Genomic DNA, 19,733 nt, shown 5'->3' with positions numbered 1-19,733 from the left:
AACATGTTCTGGGTTAATGTTTCTCAAACCTGGTCCTCATGGAACCCTAACAGTGCATGTTATCCAGATCATCTAGCTGGGTCACAGGTGTGATAACTGGCTAACAAAACAGATCTACAGGTGATACTACTTATTCCTGAGGATAACTGGAAAATACGCACTGTTAGGGTTCCATAATGACAGATTATGTGAAACACTGTTCTAGGTAATAATCTTTACTCATTTCTGCACGCACTTCATAGGGCTGCGAGTAAAAATGTGCAGTGTTTTCATTACTGTAATTATAGTTGATGAAGAAACACAGTTGCAATCGAGGTTAATGTAGAAACTGGGAAGTATTTCGTTTTGTTAATGTTGATGCTGTTGACAGTCGACAGCATTATATCGACAGAAGATTGGTGACACTGTTGTAATGTTGTTTAATGCACTGTAACAGTGTCGGCAATATAACTTCAAATACAATCGCATACCACCATTTTTAAAGTTATAATGCTGACAATTACAGTGCTTTAAACAACATTATAACAGTGGTGTCAATCTCCTGTCGATATTATGTTGTCAACAAATTGATTCTCAACAGCATCGACAAAACGTATGTATCCCATGGAACCTCACAGCTAATGAATCAACAGTGCTGCAAACTATGAAAACAATTGTATAGTGATTATATAAATGGAACATTCACTTTGAGCAGGTGAGGGGTCCTCTAGGGGACATCACAGGAGACCTGCTTACCTGAATAGTGATCTTCTGGCCTCCTGCCCTCATGTTTCTCATGCATGTTATTTGCATCATCATCTCCCCACCAGGACGGCTGGCCATACAGGGGTGTGCGATAGATGGAAGGTTCTACAGGAATAACGTCAGACAGATTATCAGCTTATGTGACAAAGAGATACATTGTGCAGAATTCTGCTGTTAAACACTATGATGGGGTTACCAGACCAATGAAAAGGTCATATAAATCACAAAGCAATAACTTTACACCAGATGGCTAAATTACAATAATGCTCTATGACATAACCCCAATGTTTCAGCTTTAATTATTATACTACAGTACGTAAGGTTGATACAAAACGTAAAAATATGCTCATAAAGTTAAGTATGAAGAAAACAAAAAATGAAAATGATATGTGGACAGTATTATATAGGAGGTGTGTTTCTCTGCACAGCTTGCTTATACACCCGTTCCGCAGGAGCCTCACATCACTCCTGTACTGATGCTATCCCTTATATGCTCTAAACTATATGGGCTGGCTATGTTGGAGCACTCTGTGTTGCAGTTAACATTCTAATGTTCTGGTTTGACAAGCAATATGGGGACCCCAGAAGATAGGCGCAGGGATTTCGGGAAGTGTAAAAACAGGATTTTGGTACTTACCGATAAATCCCTTTCTCCGATTCCACAGGGGACACTGGAGTTCAAGACAGTGGGGTATAGACGGTGGTAGAGTAGAGCCTGGCACGGTATAGACGGTGGTAGAGTAGAGCCTGGCACTTTAAATTCAGAAGTGTGACTGGCTCCTCCCCCTCTATGCCCCATCAGCCCCAGTTTAAGAACTGAGCCCGAGAGGAGACGGAGGACCATAGGAAAACGAGGAGAAGGAGAGGACCACAGAACGGAACAAGACCGAATGAGGGAGAACAGAGGAACCAACTGCAGGGAACACATGCAGTCACACAACCTTATAAGAAACCAAACAAAATGGCAGGTACGCAGCGCTGGGCGGGCGTCCAGTGTCCCCTGTGGAATCGGAGAAAGGGATTTATCGGTAAGTACCAAAATCCTGTTTTCTCCTTCATCCACTAGGGGACACTGGAGTTCAAGACAGTGGGGACGTCCCAAAGCCAACCTCCCGGGTGGGAAGCGCGGAGAACTTGCCGAACCCTTGGCAAAACCGAAAACCGGGATCACCAAGAACCATAGGCCTAATGGAAAGGCAAGAGCTGAAGAACAAGTGTTGTAGAGCAGAGGAGACAATCAAGGCTCCCTGCTAAACAGCCATAGAAATTCCACACCTTACAGCGTAAATGGAATGGAATACTGCTAGCAAGAGAACAACCGCAGATGAAAACAGCTGAACACCGTAAGCTCAGCCGAAACAGACCAAGCACGAACCAGAGTTGAACATGAGAAGCTGTATAATTTGGAGACAGCAGAATCCCAGCACTGCTGGACATAACTCATATAGTTATACATATAACAATACCAATCTACAGATACAGAGTTGATCCTGTCCACAGACTCCTAACAAGAGTATACAGGGAGCAAAAGACAAGACCGAACAGTCGCCCTGGACCATTCTTGAGGTCCAACTACTACAGGGTTGGCAACCAGAGTGAAACCATAGAAGTCTCCAATAAGGATAGAGATCCCAATGACATGAGGCAGAGGCAGCTCTGAAAGAATCGAGACCACAATTCCTTTCAGAGCGTCAGACAGCAGTACAATCAACTCAGAAACAGAGGGAAAAACAGCAACTGAAACCTTGCAGCTGGAAATCCCCATACCAGACCACTGGCAGAATGTCTGGCAGCCCATCAGTTGTCTGCCTATTGAGTGGTTACTACTGCCTGGGGCGGTTCTCGAATTAGTGTATGGGGCATCCCAAGTGGAGACCTTACAGCACAAGCCACTGTGCCGACCTGAAAAGAAACTCACAGCAACAAACTCCAAACAACATCCAACATGATGGAAGTGCGTAGGCAGTATCAACTGCTGTCCTGAACATAGTATAAAAACAACCCAGTTACCCTAGCAGTTAAAGAGCACGGATGCAACAGTCACCCAGTGAGAGCTACCAGTATAGGGAAGCAACCATACAGCAAGGCTACAGAACTAGGACAACCATAGAGGTACCCATCAAGTACCTGTCAGTGTGATGAAAATATTCACAGTACTGAACAGGAAAACAACCAGGCCCCCTGCGTGGAACATAATGACTGTCACACTTTAATGTAAAGATGTGCATTAGCCCACAGATGCGCTACAGTACATTATAACCCCAACAGAAGAATAAAGTGACATTCTCAATGTTGGAACTATGCACGCCAGGAAAGCTCTAAAGTGTAGAGCCTGCTGCTAAAAAGAGCGGATTACTAAGTCTGCAGCTAGGATGCAGAAGCGAGAATAACGGCTATGTCGTGTCAGGTTGCATGAAATCGGAGCATCTTCCGAGGCAATAGTGGGGTACCGCTTACCTGTGAGCAATCAGAAGCCCTCTAGAAACTATGTAGAATGTCACTGACCTTCTCCATCTCACAGCAACCCGTCACATCGGGAATAGAGAGTAGCTTCAGTGGGCTAAAAACCAATGCTCCATAGCACAGTCTTCAGTCTGGCGATGTTGCCGTAGGAGAGACTGTAGAAAACTAGCAAAATGTTAGTGGTAACAAGAAGGTCGTACTACAGGACTCTATACCTGAGCTTGTTCCATTAGGGATGTGTATCCTTATAGAGATTATAAATATACCCCAAGCACGGTCTGCTAGAGTAAGTATTAGTACATTAACACTTATAATGGTTAAGTGCGTATTAGTCAAGAGGCGGGATAGTGAAATAATTAAATAAGACCCTGTACTGGTCAAGATACACATAGAAATATTACATATTTGATGATGGATCCCACCAGTGACCCTTGACAATCATAGTGTTCACAATGAGGGATTAAACTTGAACCGCAGGGCCCATGATTAACTGGATACCCACCAATCTAATCAAGCCAGGCCTGACCCTGCCTATTTGGTGGGTGGCCCTAGACCTTCAGGCACAGGAGCAGAAGTGTGATCTGTTGTCATTTAACCAAGTAAGCCCTGAGGATGGAATAGAATCTGGATTTTTATGTACTGATAGGAATGTACCCAGGGGCCACTTTATAGCCTCATTTTATTGAGATATGCGACTAGACAATAATATGGAGTACAGGAACCTATACAGAGAAAGGTACCTGTACATAGACATAGAATGCAATAATTATCCCAAGTAAGAAGGGATATATCTGTAAAGAAAACCCCAGTTAGGGCTAAAAAAAACAGGTGTTTTCCAATTATTAGGAAGTAGTCATACGAGGAACATGAATATATCGGTATACATACACACGTACACTTAGACAAATAGTTGCATGAGAAGTCAACATAGTAAGTATACTTGTATACTCCTGCACAAGGAGATCATTATGCTCTATATAATATATAAATATATACATAGTAGGAACCACAAATAGCGGCACTCCGAGACTTAAATAGTGATCAAAAAGGTATATCTAAACTATGTTGAAACAAACAGGCCGACGTTTCAGGGGATATGTGCCCCTTTGTCAAAGCGAGTATATATACATACACATACATTGTAATAATAATAACTCCCCCGAAAAGGGGGCGCCGTAGATATAAACTGACAGGAACAAAACTGTAACCCCAGAAGGGTGTAAGTGCCTATCTTATATACATGTGTGGACTACCAGAAGGCTCCCCGACAAGTATATGGTCCATATTAGAAGCCATGCCTTTAGGGAATTGTGACTATCACAATGTAAACTGCAGAACATGACTCTAGTCTATAGAGCCAATATAATATATTATAGCCTACAGCTTCTGGTATTCCCAGGCGGCTTCCCATCTGTGGAATTAGAGGTAACCTAATGATTGCGGAAGCATAGGCATACCCACACATATAACAAATACATTCATACATAGTATGTGTAAATCGAAGTTGTTGTACCAACCCACCGCAGCAGGAGAGTCCAGCCTCCAATTGCAGTATCTTTCTTTTTAAAATATGCTAGGTATCAGATCTAAAACTGATAAGAACAAATCCTACCCTTGCCTTTATGGCAAGGATAAGAAGCGAGATATATATATATATATATATATATATATAGTATACATGTACCCTCATACAAGGTCACAGGTAACGATAATTTATCCAGGAAAAAGCGTGAACGCAGTCCCCCACTTCCACAAATTATGCAGTCGAGATTTCCGCATTTTGAGAAATCATCGGGGGTCAGCACACCCAGAGTGCAATGGATGCGCCTCGCCCTGGGAGAACCGCCTTTGTGATCATGGTATCTCCCCTGCCAGGTAAGTATGAACTGTGGCTTACCTCCACGCAGGGAGACTGCTGATGTGCCGTGTGTCCATCCTCTGTAGGCCTGATATTTTAGCAGCGTGCTGTCCCAGACTGGTATAGATCCTGGGAGCCTTCTGCCCTTGCCTTATCAGGTGAGCCATTTCAGCTCCAGTTGAACCCACCTTTTCAAAGTGGGGATCAAAAGGACGACCTCAGTGCAATGAAGTATACTGCATTAACAGGCATATTTGTCATGCGGAGGGCAAAGTGACATGGACACAGCCTCTGTATTAGGCTGCGGCGTGTCCCTCCCTGAGCTACTGCCAGGGTGCCTGGGACCCGGACACGCACTCTTTATTAGTGGTGGCGGGTCTCCTGATACCTCCATGTAGCAGGCTGACAGACGCAGCACTCTGTCAGCCTGTCCTCAATGCTTGTTGAAGCTATGAAAATAAATAAAGTTAAAATAAAAGTAAAAATACTAAGTGTGGGCTGGAGCTCAGCCCTATGTGACCGGCTCTTCTCGGGCACATTTCTAAAACTGGGGCTGCTGGGGCATAGAGGGGGAGGAGCCAGTCACACTTCTGAATTTAAAGTGCCAGGCTCTACTCTACCACCGTCTATACCGTGCCAGGCTCTACCACCGTCTATACCCCACTGTCTTGAACTCCAGTGTCCCCTAGTGGATGAAGGAGAAATGCTACTTGATAATTCATCATGTTTAAAGTTGTAAAACCAGCAGATGTAAAAAGCTGTCGACATTTCGAATGTCGGCGAGCGCACTACATCCTGTTTATCTGTATGTCCCCAATTTCAAGTCATGAACAAAGCAGGCGCTCTCACACTAGTCCAAATTCACCAACCCAGTACGTACAACTTCACACACTCCTGGGGCAAGTTTCTCTTAAACTACTGGCAAAATCCAGCAACTTGCCCTGCAGCACCACCACACTATCCATGCTGTTCATTGGTAGCACAGGCCTGACTGCAAAGACCATCAGCGCATCATTCAACTGGCTGCCAAATGCGTCAATCATCTAAAACCATTGTCTCCAGCATAGCTCATTAACATTTTTTTTTTAAAAACAGCCTAGAATAGGATTTACAACAGTCTGAGTTCTACAACAGAGACAGCTAACACATACCACTAGGCAGCTTCTTATCCATCTTGTCGTGTTTCCCAGACAAGGAGTCCGCGTGAGAAGGTTGTTCCCTCAGCTGCTCCGTCCTTGTGGATACTGGGGTCTTTAAATTCATCTGAAGCTGGCTGGTATATTTTTCATGCTGGAAATAACCAAATGGCAAATTGGTGAAGTATTTTAACTTTAATCTGGGCTATAAAGTATAGCAAACATTGCGTATACAACCTACAAATAATTTCCTATTTGTTTTAATGCAGGGGGCGCCACATGGTGCCATATTACCCTTGAGGAAATCATACTGCACACATGGGAGTGACAGGATGAAACGCGTCGGGTGACTGCTATTTGGACTGGCGACTATAGGTATCCTACATCAGATAAGCCTGCTACATTTTAGTTTATTGTAAGTTTTGAATTTGCATAGCATATATTAAATACCTATTTTTTTATGAGGCACGCTATAATGTTCCCTACTCTTACTTGAGCATTGAAGATCCAGTTTGAAGAACTGAGGGGAAGAAATGCTGTCTCATATTCTCTGGCACAGATTAGCTATAGTGTTTTATTTTTTGGTACGGGTCTAATTCAGCATCACGTTAGTTACACATATACATATTCACAGTATATATATATTTTATTTTTGTAGAAGGTGTGTCCCGTCCCCTTAACGCGTGTGCAGTGGATGCCAGGGCACGCATCACAAAGGCTCCCACGGCTAGGGAGTACCGGCTGGCCAATTACAGGAGATGAGGGGGGGGGGGCAGGAAGGAGCGAGGAATATATTATTTTTATATATAGCCAGAGGGGTGCGACAGGCAAAAGATTGCTGGACTGAATCCCTTTAATTCATTAGCAATCGCTTGTATGTCTGATCATGCTTGGCTTTTACTGTACTTTTCATTATGATGTCATTAGGGACAGTACACACAAACAAATCAAGACGATGCCTGAAGCCTACAGTACATTCTAAATATAATAAAAGGTTCCCAAGGTAGTACATTAACAAATAAAGGCTACAGCCACAGGTCAAACCCAATTATAAAGGCGTAAAAGCAACCATTCATTGGGAAAAACTCTTATCCATCAGACTATATAATACTAACCATTTATAGTCTATATTAGGTTATCTAGGAACATAACCTGTCCCTGTAGACAGCAATTATTCAACGGGACATTGGAGTCAGTTTCACAACTGTCCATTTGCTAGATATTAAATCTCTATGCTCCGATTATAGCAATATGATTTGCAGCTTATTATCACGTTAGTCCTCAATTCGTGCATACTAAAATTAGTATTGTAATAACTAACCTTTAATGCCTCTTCTGGGACCTTATGCTGGATCTGTTCCAACACGTACATATTAACATGTATACAAATAGATAAGGAAAAAGGAAAAACACAAGCATGAACGGTCTAGAAAACCGAATCATCTTTTGTCGTGACGGTTGCCATGTTGTAAAGCAAAGCAATCAGATTATCATCATCAGTGTCTTGTGTAACGTGCAAATTCTGTCACGGTCTAGTAATTTACCACATCTGTATTATTCTGGTCAGTGTGATTTCCATTACCTGTGTGGACTGAACTGCAGCAGGCTGTGACTTCTGTCAGTGAGGAGGTCCAAGGTGGCGATGGAGAAGCTTTGCCATCCAATTGACGAACAACGTTATACTAATCAGTCATTTTGATTGGTCAATAAATATGGGTAAAACGTCTGGTTGTCCAATGATTGCAAATAGAACCAAAAGCATCCTAAATAGGCTACGATTGCCCAGAATGATGAGGGCTTAATTTTACCACTCGTGACCAACTTTGGTTTAAGAATAGACGTTCTCCTAAGATATAGAATAGACCTTGTATGTTTATCATGTGGTGAGTTTACATGCCTTCATTACTGGATGAACGCTCCTGTGCGGCACAGATGGTAGAGGGATCACTGAACAACTCAGGGAAAATGTTTTTATAACAATGGCAGAGCAGACTGAGGGCCAGATGTATTAAACTCTGGAAAGTGATAAAGTGGAGAGTGATAAACCACCAGCCAATCAGCTCCTAACTGTCATGTTACAGGCTGTGTTTGAAACATGTCAGTTGGGAGCTGATTGGCTGGTGGTTTATCACTTTTCAGAGCTTAGTACATCTCCCCCCTCAGGTCTTATCTAATTAAGCAGTCACGGCGATGTACCTCACAGCATTATGCCGTTGACTGTATGTGGATTTCTCACTATGGAGGGAGATGGATCAAGACTTGGCGAGAGATAACGTGGAGAAGTTGCCCAAAGCAACCGGTCAGCTTCTACCTGTCATTTCAAAGACCGAGCTAGATAAATGACAGTTAGAAGACGATTGGTTACTTTGGGCCATCTCCCCCTAAGACCCCTCTGGGTCACCTACTTGAATTCCTCAAAACATTTTATAAGTTTCCTACCTGATGAATCCGGCTGCGAGCCATGAAATGCGTCATTTACGTATACTACTGGAAACTATAATCACTTTTAAGGAAATACCGTCTACTCCAATTCTGAAGAAATAAATGAGACTTTAATTAACCATTACAGTGTTGGATGACGTGTATCCCGAAGATCTCCTGCGGTAAATCTACCGGCACACCTGTCCCATGGAGGCGCCTTTTTATTTTACTGATCTTCCTCCAAATCACAAAAACCTGCTTGGACCTTCACACGGAGTCCCGTGAATGAGCAGCCTCTAGTGCACGTTGCTCAGACTTTGCTATGCCTTAGTACAAGCCTCCATAATAATTATAAAGGATATCATAGCCAAAGCGGATGCTGTCGTTTAGTTTCAGTGTGATATATTTCTGGTCAGGAATCCTCACATCATTCACAAATGTCTGTAGAGAGAGAGAGAGAGAGAGAGAGAGAAATTATAACTGCCAGGGGGTGCAAATGCATATTGTGTTTTTTTGCATGCTGGGAAAACATTGGCTGCTCCTGCATGTAATGTACGAATACTGGACAGCTTTGTTTTTACACTGAAATTTAAATTTAAGCTCCTTCCCATCTCTAAAGGTGGGTACACCCTGGACATCGCATGATTTTAGTAAACACTGCAGCGATTAATGAAGGACGGAGCAATCACTTATTACACTGCATGGCGATCGCATGCGATATATCGTCAGGTTTGATGCGCAGCACATCAAACCAGTCAATGTCGCATGCGACCAAGGGAGCGCGCATATCGTGCATACGCACTGCACAGTATTCACTATGTCGTTCTGATTAGACCAAATCGGAACGACATCGCTCCAGTGTGTGCCCTGCATAAGGAGCAGGTGTACTAAGCCTTGGAGAGGGATAAAGTGGAGAGAGAAAGTACCAGCCAGTCAGCTCCTACCTGTCAAACACAGCTTGTAAAATGACAGGTAGGAGCTGATTGGTTGGTACTTTCTCTCTCTCTAAGGCACATCTCCCGCTAAATCTGCACATTATGGGCCCGATTCAGAGCAGCAGGCAGCACCGCTGTTCACGGAGTTGTTAGATTTGTTGCTGGTGAGTGCAAAATCCCTCCTATGGCGCATATGTTACCTGGAACGAACGCACAAAGGCGCTGTTGCAATTGAGAAGTGTCTTGGAAAAGTGCCGGGCGTTCCTGGGGGTAACTAGGAGGTGGCTTAACAGAGGCACAGAGACTTTCGTATTACTGGCGTATTATGAAATGTGTCGCAGCCGTTTGATATATTAGGCAATTTCTGGAGAGCTGAACCATCGTATTGTGACGCTGAAGTAGTTACGTACTCAGACGCCCAATTGTTCCCTCTGGAGGCTCAGATGGTAAATATGCTTCTGCTATTATGCTCAGTCAACTGATGGCAGCGTCTACAGATGCATCAGGCTGTAGTTCAGCATCTACAGGTGCTGACAGTGTGCACAGACAGGCCACCGCCAAAAGACACAGGCCGGGATGCATCATTGCAGTTTTTGCGGTCAAACCTTCGAAAATTACGTTTTCGAAGGTTTGGCCGCCCACCGCATATGCTACGGAATGCGATACATTACTGGGGTGGGCAACGCCATCTTTAAATGGATTTACCCAATCAGATCCCTCCCAATACCCCCTGAGGTGTGTGCGTCACTCGATGTATAGGTCCTAAACCCGGAAGTCCTTCTATCGCAAAGGACAGCTCTTACCGGGAGACCTTTGTGATTTTTCTCAAACACACGGCATTAGTAATGTATCCCACCCTCAGTCACATCTGCCTCCACTTCTAAATCAGGCCCTATAAATCTGCCCCACCAGCAATGCATTATGGTATTGCCTAGTTCCAAATTGCTCCTCTTTTTATTTGCTCCTAACTCCAATCGGACCTTCTGTGTCCAGATAAAAAGTGCAGCATTGTAGACGGTTTGCTCTTATAAAGTCCTATTTGTAAGAATACAGTGCACAACACACCATTCATTGCAATAAACCCAACTCCATCTGCAGGCACTTACTGGAGCTCAAATAAAACCTTTACTAAAGGGCCACTAGAACAATAATTGGCATATATGTTTGTGTTCATTAAGATCATACATAGCTAGGTATGACATATTTTGTCAATATATACTAGTTATGGTATACGGCGCCGGCACTTACTCCATTTAAACTGCCGAGGTCCTTCACGCGATGCTCATCCTTGTCACCGTCATAGTTGATGACGGCGTGCTGCTTATCCACACTGCGGGACTGAGAAAACACACAGATCTATAATTCATCGGGTGCTGTTACAGCTGGATAGACAATGAGAATGTACAGAGAACGGCAAGCCTAGAATCTGTGTAACACTATGGTTAGGGAACCTGCAGCAGGGCCTTCCAGTGCCGTGTCTGGGAAATATTTCAAACCAGAAGGGGAATTTGTGAATGATAATCCCATTATTCCAAGGCAATGAACGCAGACAACAAGGCATTTTACTGACATTCTAGAAATCGTAACTGGTGCTGAGAACAGGTAGAAAAAGGTCATGTGACATTGCGGTCGGCTCAGGGCAGTATGAAGGCAGGAATAGACCTTCTGCTGTTTGGTAAAGTGTCCCATAACAATACAGTACTAATCTTTTCATTAGGTATCAGTTCAAAACCAAAAAGACACAGTCACCACCCAGTAAATATTATACAGTCTGGCTGAAACAATATAATGCAGTGGTTCCCAAACTTTTTTTTTGAATCACGGCACCCTAGAATAGCAGCATTGTTTTCCCGGTACCCCTAAATTTGTCACTGAGAAATTCAGAGAAAAAAAATGTAGTAAGATAGCAAAGTGAAGTAAATTGTGCTCACCTGTCATCCTTAGGGTCAGTTATGTGGTGGTGGACAGGTTTGTGCTTCTGTTTGTCCACATATTTACATTACATTGACCATAATTAATTTGATTTGGTGCAGGACCACCAAACTGAGGCACCCCTGCAAGTCTCCCGAGGCACCCCAGGGTGCCACTGCACACAGTTTGGGAACCACTGATATAATGCCAAAGCAGTCTGTGAATTCACTAGGAACTAATATCCTCACTGGGGCATGAAGGACAAAGTGCAATGTATACTGTTAGCTGCCTTCACCAGAACATGATATCGGCCACCCAAACTGCTCATACAGCGCACGGGAGGAAAGTTGCAACAAACTCGTAAAAGGGGGGGGGGGGGATTGTAAAAGATTTAAATTGTGTACAAAATTCCAACTTTATTAACTATATAAAGAAGAACAAAAAATGTACAAGTGAATGAGTCTTATCTGCCTGCACTTTGAGCAGCTGCAGTGGAGCAGCAACGCTCCAACACAACTGGAGAAAGACACAGATTAATGCTACTATATTTATTCACTAATGTGTAATTCAGGATATTTTTACGAGGGCTCCGTACCGGTATACAGTTTCAGAAGACAGATTATTTTCTGTTACTTTAGCTGTGGAGAAGCATGTGCGTTGTTACACTCAGGGGCAGATGTACTAAGCTCTGAAAAAGTGATGAACTGGAGAGTGATAAACTACCAGCCAATCAGCTCCTGTCATCTTACAGGCTGTGTTTGAAAAATGACAGGAGTTGAGTGGCTGGTAGTTTATCACTTTTCAGAGCTTAGTACATCTGCCCCTCGATATTTAACTTTCTATTGCAACGGTGCCGCCCCCCTAATTTTGACCCCTGGGAGTCGATACTGGTTACGCCATTAGGTACAGCCCTGAGCTGGAAGGACTAATTCTGACAAATACAGAATGATAGATCATTCATACCGCCGACAAAGGATATATCATTCAGTGAATATGCAGGGGTGTGTATACATGATATAGCTGAACTTCGCCGTTTACAAAAATATTACGTCAAGTGGGCAGCACAGGAGATGCAACAGATCGTTCAGATAGATCGTGCGCGTCTGCTAGTGTGTATAGACGACTGACCAACCGATATGCTGGCTGCAGGAACCATCAACAATGACGTCAACGCTGGTTCACCCGGCCAGAAATATCGGTCGGCTGATTGGCAAGTGTGTATGCACAGGCACATACTTACCAAATCGCTCAGTCAGCCAAGTGTGTACCCCCACAAAATAGAAGCCTTATATTGTCACATGATTTCTACAATATGGATTAACAAAAAATATTTATAGGAGACCTTTTTCTGTCTAATTGCAACATTGAATGGAGTATACGTTAGCAAACAGTTGTTTTGCATCTGTGTATATTGTATGCTATTCAAAAACAATATTTTGTTAGTAGATTGCTGGATCCTGCCCAGGCTGCAGCTGGGGGAGCTGGCTTACACAGTGGGAACTGAACGGCTCTGAGTGAATTATTGTCCCCAAAAGAGAGTTCAATTAATGCTCTGAAAAACACAGGGTGGAGTATTTATAAACATAGGTGCAAATTAATGTAATGTACACACTAACAGAGTGAAAGATCATTCAGCGCCAACTTTTGTAGGAATGAAGTATCACAACCATTATATAGGTAACGCAGGAGCTATCACGGATCACTCCTGCTTACCTTTCATCCCTGATATTGTCTGCCATCCCCATACACTAGTATGGGGATCTTCAGATGGCGTTAGTTCCCGGAGTCCTGCTCCTTCATACAGGAATCCGTTCTAACCAATCTGCCCTTTCCTGCTAAAGCTAATTAGTGGCGTAACAGTCGGTGTTAGCGCTTGCAGGGACAGCTGTTTTTCGAAGCAGCTTCCATTTTTACCGGAGCAATAATAAAATACCATGGTAGTCTAGTGTCAGCCACGGCAGCTCGAGGCGAGAGAGGGCATAAGAGGTACAGTCCCCATTGCCCCAAAGTCATTCCAGCTTCAGCGAAGCCTTCCAAGCTTTGCAGAGCCCCCATTGGGTTAAAACAAAGGGCCTCATTCAGAGATGTACCGTCGCTAATTCCATCGCAGCTGCAATCCTGTACGCAGCCGCTGTGCGATAATACGCCAATGTCGCAGACACTGAGTATGGACACGCCCGTCTGCCGCTTTGCAAACCCAACCATCTGCGTACACAGACGCAGCAATGGTCGCAGTTCATTCAATAATCGGACTTCTCCGTAGCCCTATGATCGAGCAGAATGGGCGTGTGTACTGAGACGCCGGAGCCACTTTCACTGCATATGGGATCGCAGACGCAGGCTGTGACACACCCCAAATACGGTCATGACCCACCTGCGTTCTTTGCCGATACTCCCCGTCACATCCCCCTCACGCTCCCTGTCGAATCACACTGCAAGAAAATAGTTGCTGCGAGCGACTACGTGAATATACCTGGACACATGTGCAGTGCAACTCAGGCTCCTGCTCAGATTGCAGATTATCGCTCAACTGCGTAAACATCGGAATAGCGTACTTCTCTGAATCAGGCCCGAAATGCGGATGCGCAGACGGTCATCGCACATGTGCATTAGCCAGTAGCCCATCACTGGCAGTATTAGGACGCCGCAGAGAAGGCAGACAGCGCTGGACAAGTAAGGTACGGTAAATATCAGCTGCATATGTCTGAATATCATGGTGATACTAAACCAATTATGTAACCAGCAAATGGTACTGTTCAGGGCCGTAGCTAGGGTAGTGCGGCCGGTGCCATCGCACAGGGCACCACAGGTCAGGGGGCGCTGTTTGGGCCTGTAAAATTTGTGTTTATTATCATTCTTGCTTGTAGCTTCCTCTTATTTCATCCCCAGCATCTCCTGGCCTCTCCTATCTCTTCCCTGATCATTCCCCATGAAGCCATGGCCCTTTTTTGGGTGCATTATGTCCCTTTGAAAAATGAGGGGGGCGCCAATGCTCTTTCTGGCACAGGGCACCAAAAAGTCTAGTTACGGCTCTGATACTGTTGTTACCACACTGGACCCACAGGGGGAGAGGTATCAAACATTCTAAATAAGACAGGTGGCAAACTTGCCGAAGCAACCTTCTAGCTATCACTTTATAGAATGTACTAAGTCAGTGGTTCCCAAACTTTTTGAAGTCACAGGGCCCTAGAGTATCAGCATTTTTTCCATTCTCATTGAGAAATTCATCAAAAATGAAATGAAGTAGATTGTGCTTATATGTCATCGTTAGGTACAGTTATGTGGTGGGTGACAGGGCTGCACTTCTGTTTGTCCACATATTGTTTATTGGCAGCCATTAGGACTGGTTTTGCCTATCACACTGACTAAAAATGATTTTATTTGGTACTAGACCACCAACCCGAGGCACCCCTGCAAGTGCCCTGAGGCACCCAGTTTGGGAACCACTGTACTAGGTAAATGATAGCAATAAGCTGTTGGGTTGCTATGGGAAACTTCTCCATTTGTCATCTTTACAAGGTTTGATATATCTCCCCATTTCGGAACGTAGTGTTGTGTATTGCCTAAAAAAATGACTGAAAAAAAAAAAAAAAAAAAAGTGCTGTAGCTATAGTTAGATTTTAACAGAAAGTATAAAAATTTACACAGCAAAAAAGGACATTAAAAAAAAAAAAAAGTACAAATTTATTTACAAAATGCTTAAAAATAATAATCATGTAAATTGAACTGTACTAGACAATGCTCTATTGTGTTCAGAAGTTTTTCACCTCTAGCGCCGGCTTCCCTTCCCCCTGCAGGCACAACACTTATTGCAGTTATCCCAGGACTAGGTGACATCACCACTAGCTGGTTTGCCCAACCCTAAGTACACAAGTTAGAGCTACAGCAATTACTCTCAATTGCATCACTGCACTCACAAGGTCTGTGACATCATCATGCAAAGGCTATACATTGATTAAGCAGCTGGATTTTGCCCTTATGTGCAGCTAGGAATACACAACGGTCATCTATTAAATGCAAACGACAACTCTATGGAATTTTGCATTTCATTGTCAGCAGAAAATAAATATGAAAGCAGTAGCACATTAATAAAAAAAAAAAAAAAAATCTGATTGCTTTTTATGGTTTGCACATTTAAAAGTACATAGAAAAAAATCATGACTGTGCCTGTAATTTGGTGCTGTAATTAGTATTCTTGAAATGTCCACAGTAACGGAGTTAATGATTAATCACACATACTGAAAAGCCGGGAGAATGTACCTGTCCATTAACCAATGGATAATGTGATAGATGATCAATTGCATAAACTAGAATGCAATCTCCAAGACTGCCCTACATGTAGCTATATTATTGGAACTAAGCGAATACGACATTCCTGTCCCATAGAGCCGGGGTTCTCAACTCCAGTCCTCAAGTACCAGGGCATGTTTTCTGGATTTCTTTAATCATGCACAGGTCAGTTGATCTGTTTTTCTGGGTCAGTAAATTATCCCACCTGTTTTTACAGACAGAAATCCTGAAAACATGACCCTTTGAGGGTACTTGAGGACTGGAGTTGAGAACCACTGCCATAGGGCAATCAGGCAGAATCATGATTATATGGTAGTTTGAACAGAACGATGGCTCTACCAGTTTGGGCATGTCAAGTAAAACTTCCTCCTGTTTTAAACCCACAATTATTTAGACAGATCCTTATAGAATATCTCAAAGACTCTCATGCAGTGAAACAGATCTTGCTAAACAGATAAAAGGAACCCAATGCCAGCTGAAACAACAGCATTTTGGCATCTCATTAGAAGAGGGCGGGTGCGTCATTCGCTATGGTGAATAACGTGACTCACCCGCCTCTGCCGCATCGGATAAACATTTACACACTGGGAAAAACAATGCCTTTTGTGCTACAGCCTCTCTCAGCCTGGAGTATATGTAAGCACATATATCAGGGGTTCCCAACCACAGTCCTCAAGGCACACTAACAGTCCAGGTTTTAGGGATAACCATACTTGAGCACAGGTGACTTAATTAGTACCTCAGTTATTTTGATGTAACCATCTGTGTACAGTCATGGATATCACTAAAACCAGGACTGTTAGTGTGCCTTGAGGACCGAGGTTGGGAATCACTGGTTTTATATAATATATATATATATATATATATATATATATATATATATATATAAAACAAAAAAAGGAACACACGGTTACGCAGTTCTTCCTTAATTACCATATATACTCGAGTATAAGCCGAGTTTTTCAGCACATTTTTTGTGCTGAAAAAGCACCCCCTCGGCTTATACTCGAGTGATGCCGGTTCTCCCGCATGGTACGCAGCGGAGTAGTGTACCATGCGGGCCGTGGTGCAGACTGTGTCTCTGTGACACAGCTGCACCGCGTGTGTAGCACTGACCGGACGGAGTTCGGTCAGCACTACACACTGCCAAACACACAGCCGCCGGAGCCGACAGCTGTGTGTTTGTTGTGATCAGCAGCCGATGAGAGTCTTCCGGCTCCCGCAGTGGGCAATGGGAGAGACGTCATGACGACGTCTCTCCCATAATGCAAAGCGGCTGGAGGAGCTGATAGCAGTGGCGGGACCAGGAGCGGGGTTTCAGGTAAGTGTTTTTTTTTTTTATTAGGACTTCTGGGGGCACTACCAGGGGGGGGGGGGATTACTTCGGAGGGCACTACCAGGGGGAATTAATTGTGGGGGCATTACCAGGGGGGATTACTACTGGTGGCACTACCAGCTGCTGCATTTCCCACCCTAGGCTTATACTCGAGTCAATAAGTTTTCCCAGTTTTTTGGGATAAAATTAGGTACCTCGGCTTATATTCGGGTCGACTTATACTCGAGTATATACGGTAAGTAAAAAAGGATCTGTGTACCACAATAATAAATATATGCAGGCTTAAATGCTTTAATCAAATTATGACAAAAGCCCCTTTGTTTTATTTGCTGCACACACAAAGTTTTTCTGTTTTGTATACATTTATGGCATTAATATTGCCATGCATGATATGGATAAAACCGAGCGCGGACATAATCCTTTTCTGCAAATACATACAACATTACATACATATACACATAAGGTTTTTTAATGCGAGACCTATTTTGTGAGATCGGTCTTACCATGTAGATGTGCCAGTCGAAGAGAAAAATGAGATAGGGGCAACGGTTCAGGTGTGGCAGAGCGGCAAAGTTCCCATGTTAAGTAGTGTGTAGTAATGACAGCATTCCCGCGAACATGATTGGCCACAATAGATCACATGACTGTGCATTAATTCCCAAAGGCCGCACACTTCCCAGCATAACCGCTCACCTGAACTACTTGCAACTGTCGCATGACCATCTGTAAACAGATCCAACTGTAAAACTCATTGATCTCTGTTTGTCTGTCTGTCTGGTTATGCATTCGGAAACCCCTGCGCCGATCGGAGTGAAACCAACGTGAGGTGGTCCAGTTGGATCCTGGCCAGGTTTTAGGGGAAGTTAGGGTCCCTGTCGGACCTCCCGTTGGTGTACACTGGGCAAAACTTTGACCCGGGGAACCTGTTTTGAGCCTGCCACTGGGTGAAAACTTCACAGAGTGGTAACATTGGATCCCAGAAGACATACTAGGGGGTTGAGGTCCCGGTCAGACCTCCTGTTGGTGTACGCTGGGCAGAACTTTGACCCGGGGACGCTGGTCAGAACATTTAACTGGGGAGCCTATTCTGGGCTTTCCATTAGATGGATTTGGATGAAAACTTCACAGAGGGGTGGCAATTGGTTTGGATGCATAATGGAGTGGTTGGGGTCTCGGTCGGACCTCACGGCGGTGTGCGCCGGGCAGAACTTTGACCCAGGGAGCCTGTTCTGGGCCTTTCACTGGATGGATTTGGACGACATCACATAATAAAACTTAATAACTTGAAGATTTAAACCCGGGCAACGCCAGGTACTTCTGCTAGTGAGGATTTAAAACAAAAAGCTAGAGAGATCACTGATGATTGATCAATTAATTCAGTTTACTGAAGCGTAGGTAGCACAGTGGAATCAGCCACTATGGGCCGCTGGGGTGATGGCCCCACAAACTTTATATCATTGACAGTTCATACTGAAGACAATCTGAATTCCTTCTTCAATGATAAGTGTTAAATTGCTGCATTACTAGCTAATTAGTATATTTAACCAACCAGTTTGTTATGCTATAGGCTGTGTAGCAATGAATTCACTGGTGGAGCAGTGGCCTCAATAGGACAGACAAGTAGTCTTTAAACAAGAAACACATTACAAAATAAAAATTAGAACTATTTGCTTAAAGAGAATCCCCTATCATCAGCAGGCAGTCCTGGAACATCTACTCCAGAAACGTTGGTGGACAGCTGTAAATGTTAGGAGCTGGGACATAGGCGTTTCTCATGGGTGTAATGTACCAGCCTGCTCCCACATGTTTTGTAAACCCACACACCAACAAAGTGGCCCGTGTCGCCTCGCCCGACAGCAGCCATAGTCCTCTCACCACTGCAGCAGTAAGGAACCATTTTGAACTGGCCATAGACAGCTAGCTATACCTCCCGGTCCCAGCTTCCTATATCACGGTATTAATACAGCAGTCTGGGACACACGGCTGCACAGCAACCCGGGCATGACATTAACAGAGTTTTTGGCCAATGTAAAGGTGTAACTCTAGTCGCATCAGCTAATAATGTCCCTGGGGTTTAAATGGTGGGGACTAGTTTGAATGGTCCGTAACTAAAGTACTGGAGATGGAGAGTGAGCCTTCTTAAGGCACATATCCACTACACAACTGTACGATAACGACATAGTTATCGTTCATTATACTGTGCAGTGGATATTGTGCCCACACTAAACGATATGTCGCTCAGTGCGGAAGGGTTGGCTGGTTTAAACCACCTCGGTTTCACCATGGTTTAAACCAAATGTTTTTTTTTTTTAAAAATCACTCTGGTTTTTTTATTATGCTGTGACAATAGGCACAACGCCCGTGACTGGTATTATTCCACATTCTTGTTGCTTGTGGTCTTTATCTGAGAAAGCTGAACCAATGCAGTAAATCACACACACCCACTGCAAAGTTATAGGGAGTATGAACCAGATAATCTGCCTTGCATCAAGCAAGATCAGATCAGGTCACGATCCGATATTGTGTCAGATTTCTCCCCCTGCAGTCGTGGGCACGATTTGGTGTTAAAAACAATCCAAATTGACCCACAATCTATCGTGCATCCTATACTATTCCAGTGCATCATGATAAGATTTTCA

At 43.8% G+C, this 19,733-nt stretch overlaps 1 protein-coding gene and 1 non-coding gene across 11 annotated transcripts in view; both read right to left on the bottom strand.

Moving 5' to 3' along the window:
* The window catches only part of CEP170B (centrosomal protein 170B), a 107,744-nt gene that overhangs the window by 33,462 nt on the left and 54,549 nt on the right, over positions 1 to 19,733 (bottom strand). For all 10 annotated transcript variants that reach the window (XM_088473701.1, XM_088473699.1, XM_088473700.1 and 7 more), the window contains 5 exons: positions 10,806 to 10,895; positions 8,985 to 9,063; positions 7,523 to 7,581; positions 6,217 to 6,355; positions 736 to 849 (listed from right to left, as the gene is read on the bottom strand). In XM_088473701.1, coding sequence (XP_088329827.1) covers positions 736 to 849; positions 6,217 to 6,355; positions 7,523 to 7,581; positions 8,985 to 9,063; positions 10,806 to 10,895 — 481 coding nt within the window. The remainder of the gene's footprint in view (positions 1 to 735; positions 850 to 6,216; positions 6,356 to 7,522; positions 7,582 to 8,984; positions 9,064 to 10,805; positions 10,896 to 19,733) is intronic.
* On the bottom strand, positions 4,926 to 5,090 carry LOC148522769 (U1 spliceosomal RNA). The gene has a single exon (XR_015878511.1). It is a non-coding gene; the product is annotated as a U1 spliceosomal RNA (small nuclear RNA).

This window comes from Taudactylus pleione, unplaced genomic scaffold (assembly GCF_031769625.1).
Source record: "Taudactylus pleione unplaced genomic scaffold, aTauple2 ptg000139l, whole genome shotgun sequence".
Classification (NCBI taxonomy): domain Eukaryota; kingdom Metazoa; phylum Chordata; class Amphibia; order Anura; family Myobatrachidae; genus Taudactylus; species Taudactylus pleione.
The sequence above is the reverse complement of the archived record's forward strand: the minus strand, read 5'-3'. Positions and strand labels throughout refer to the sequence as shown.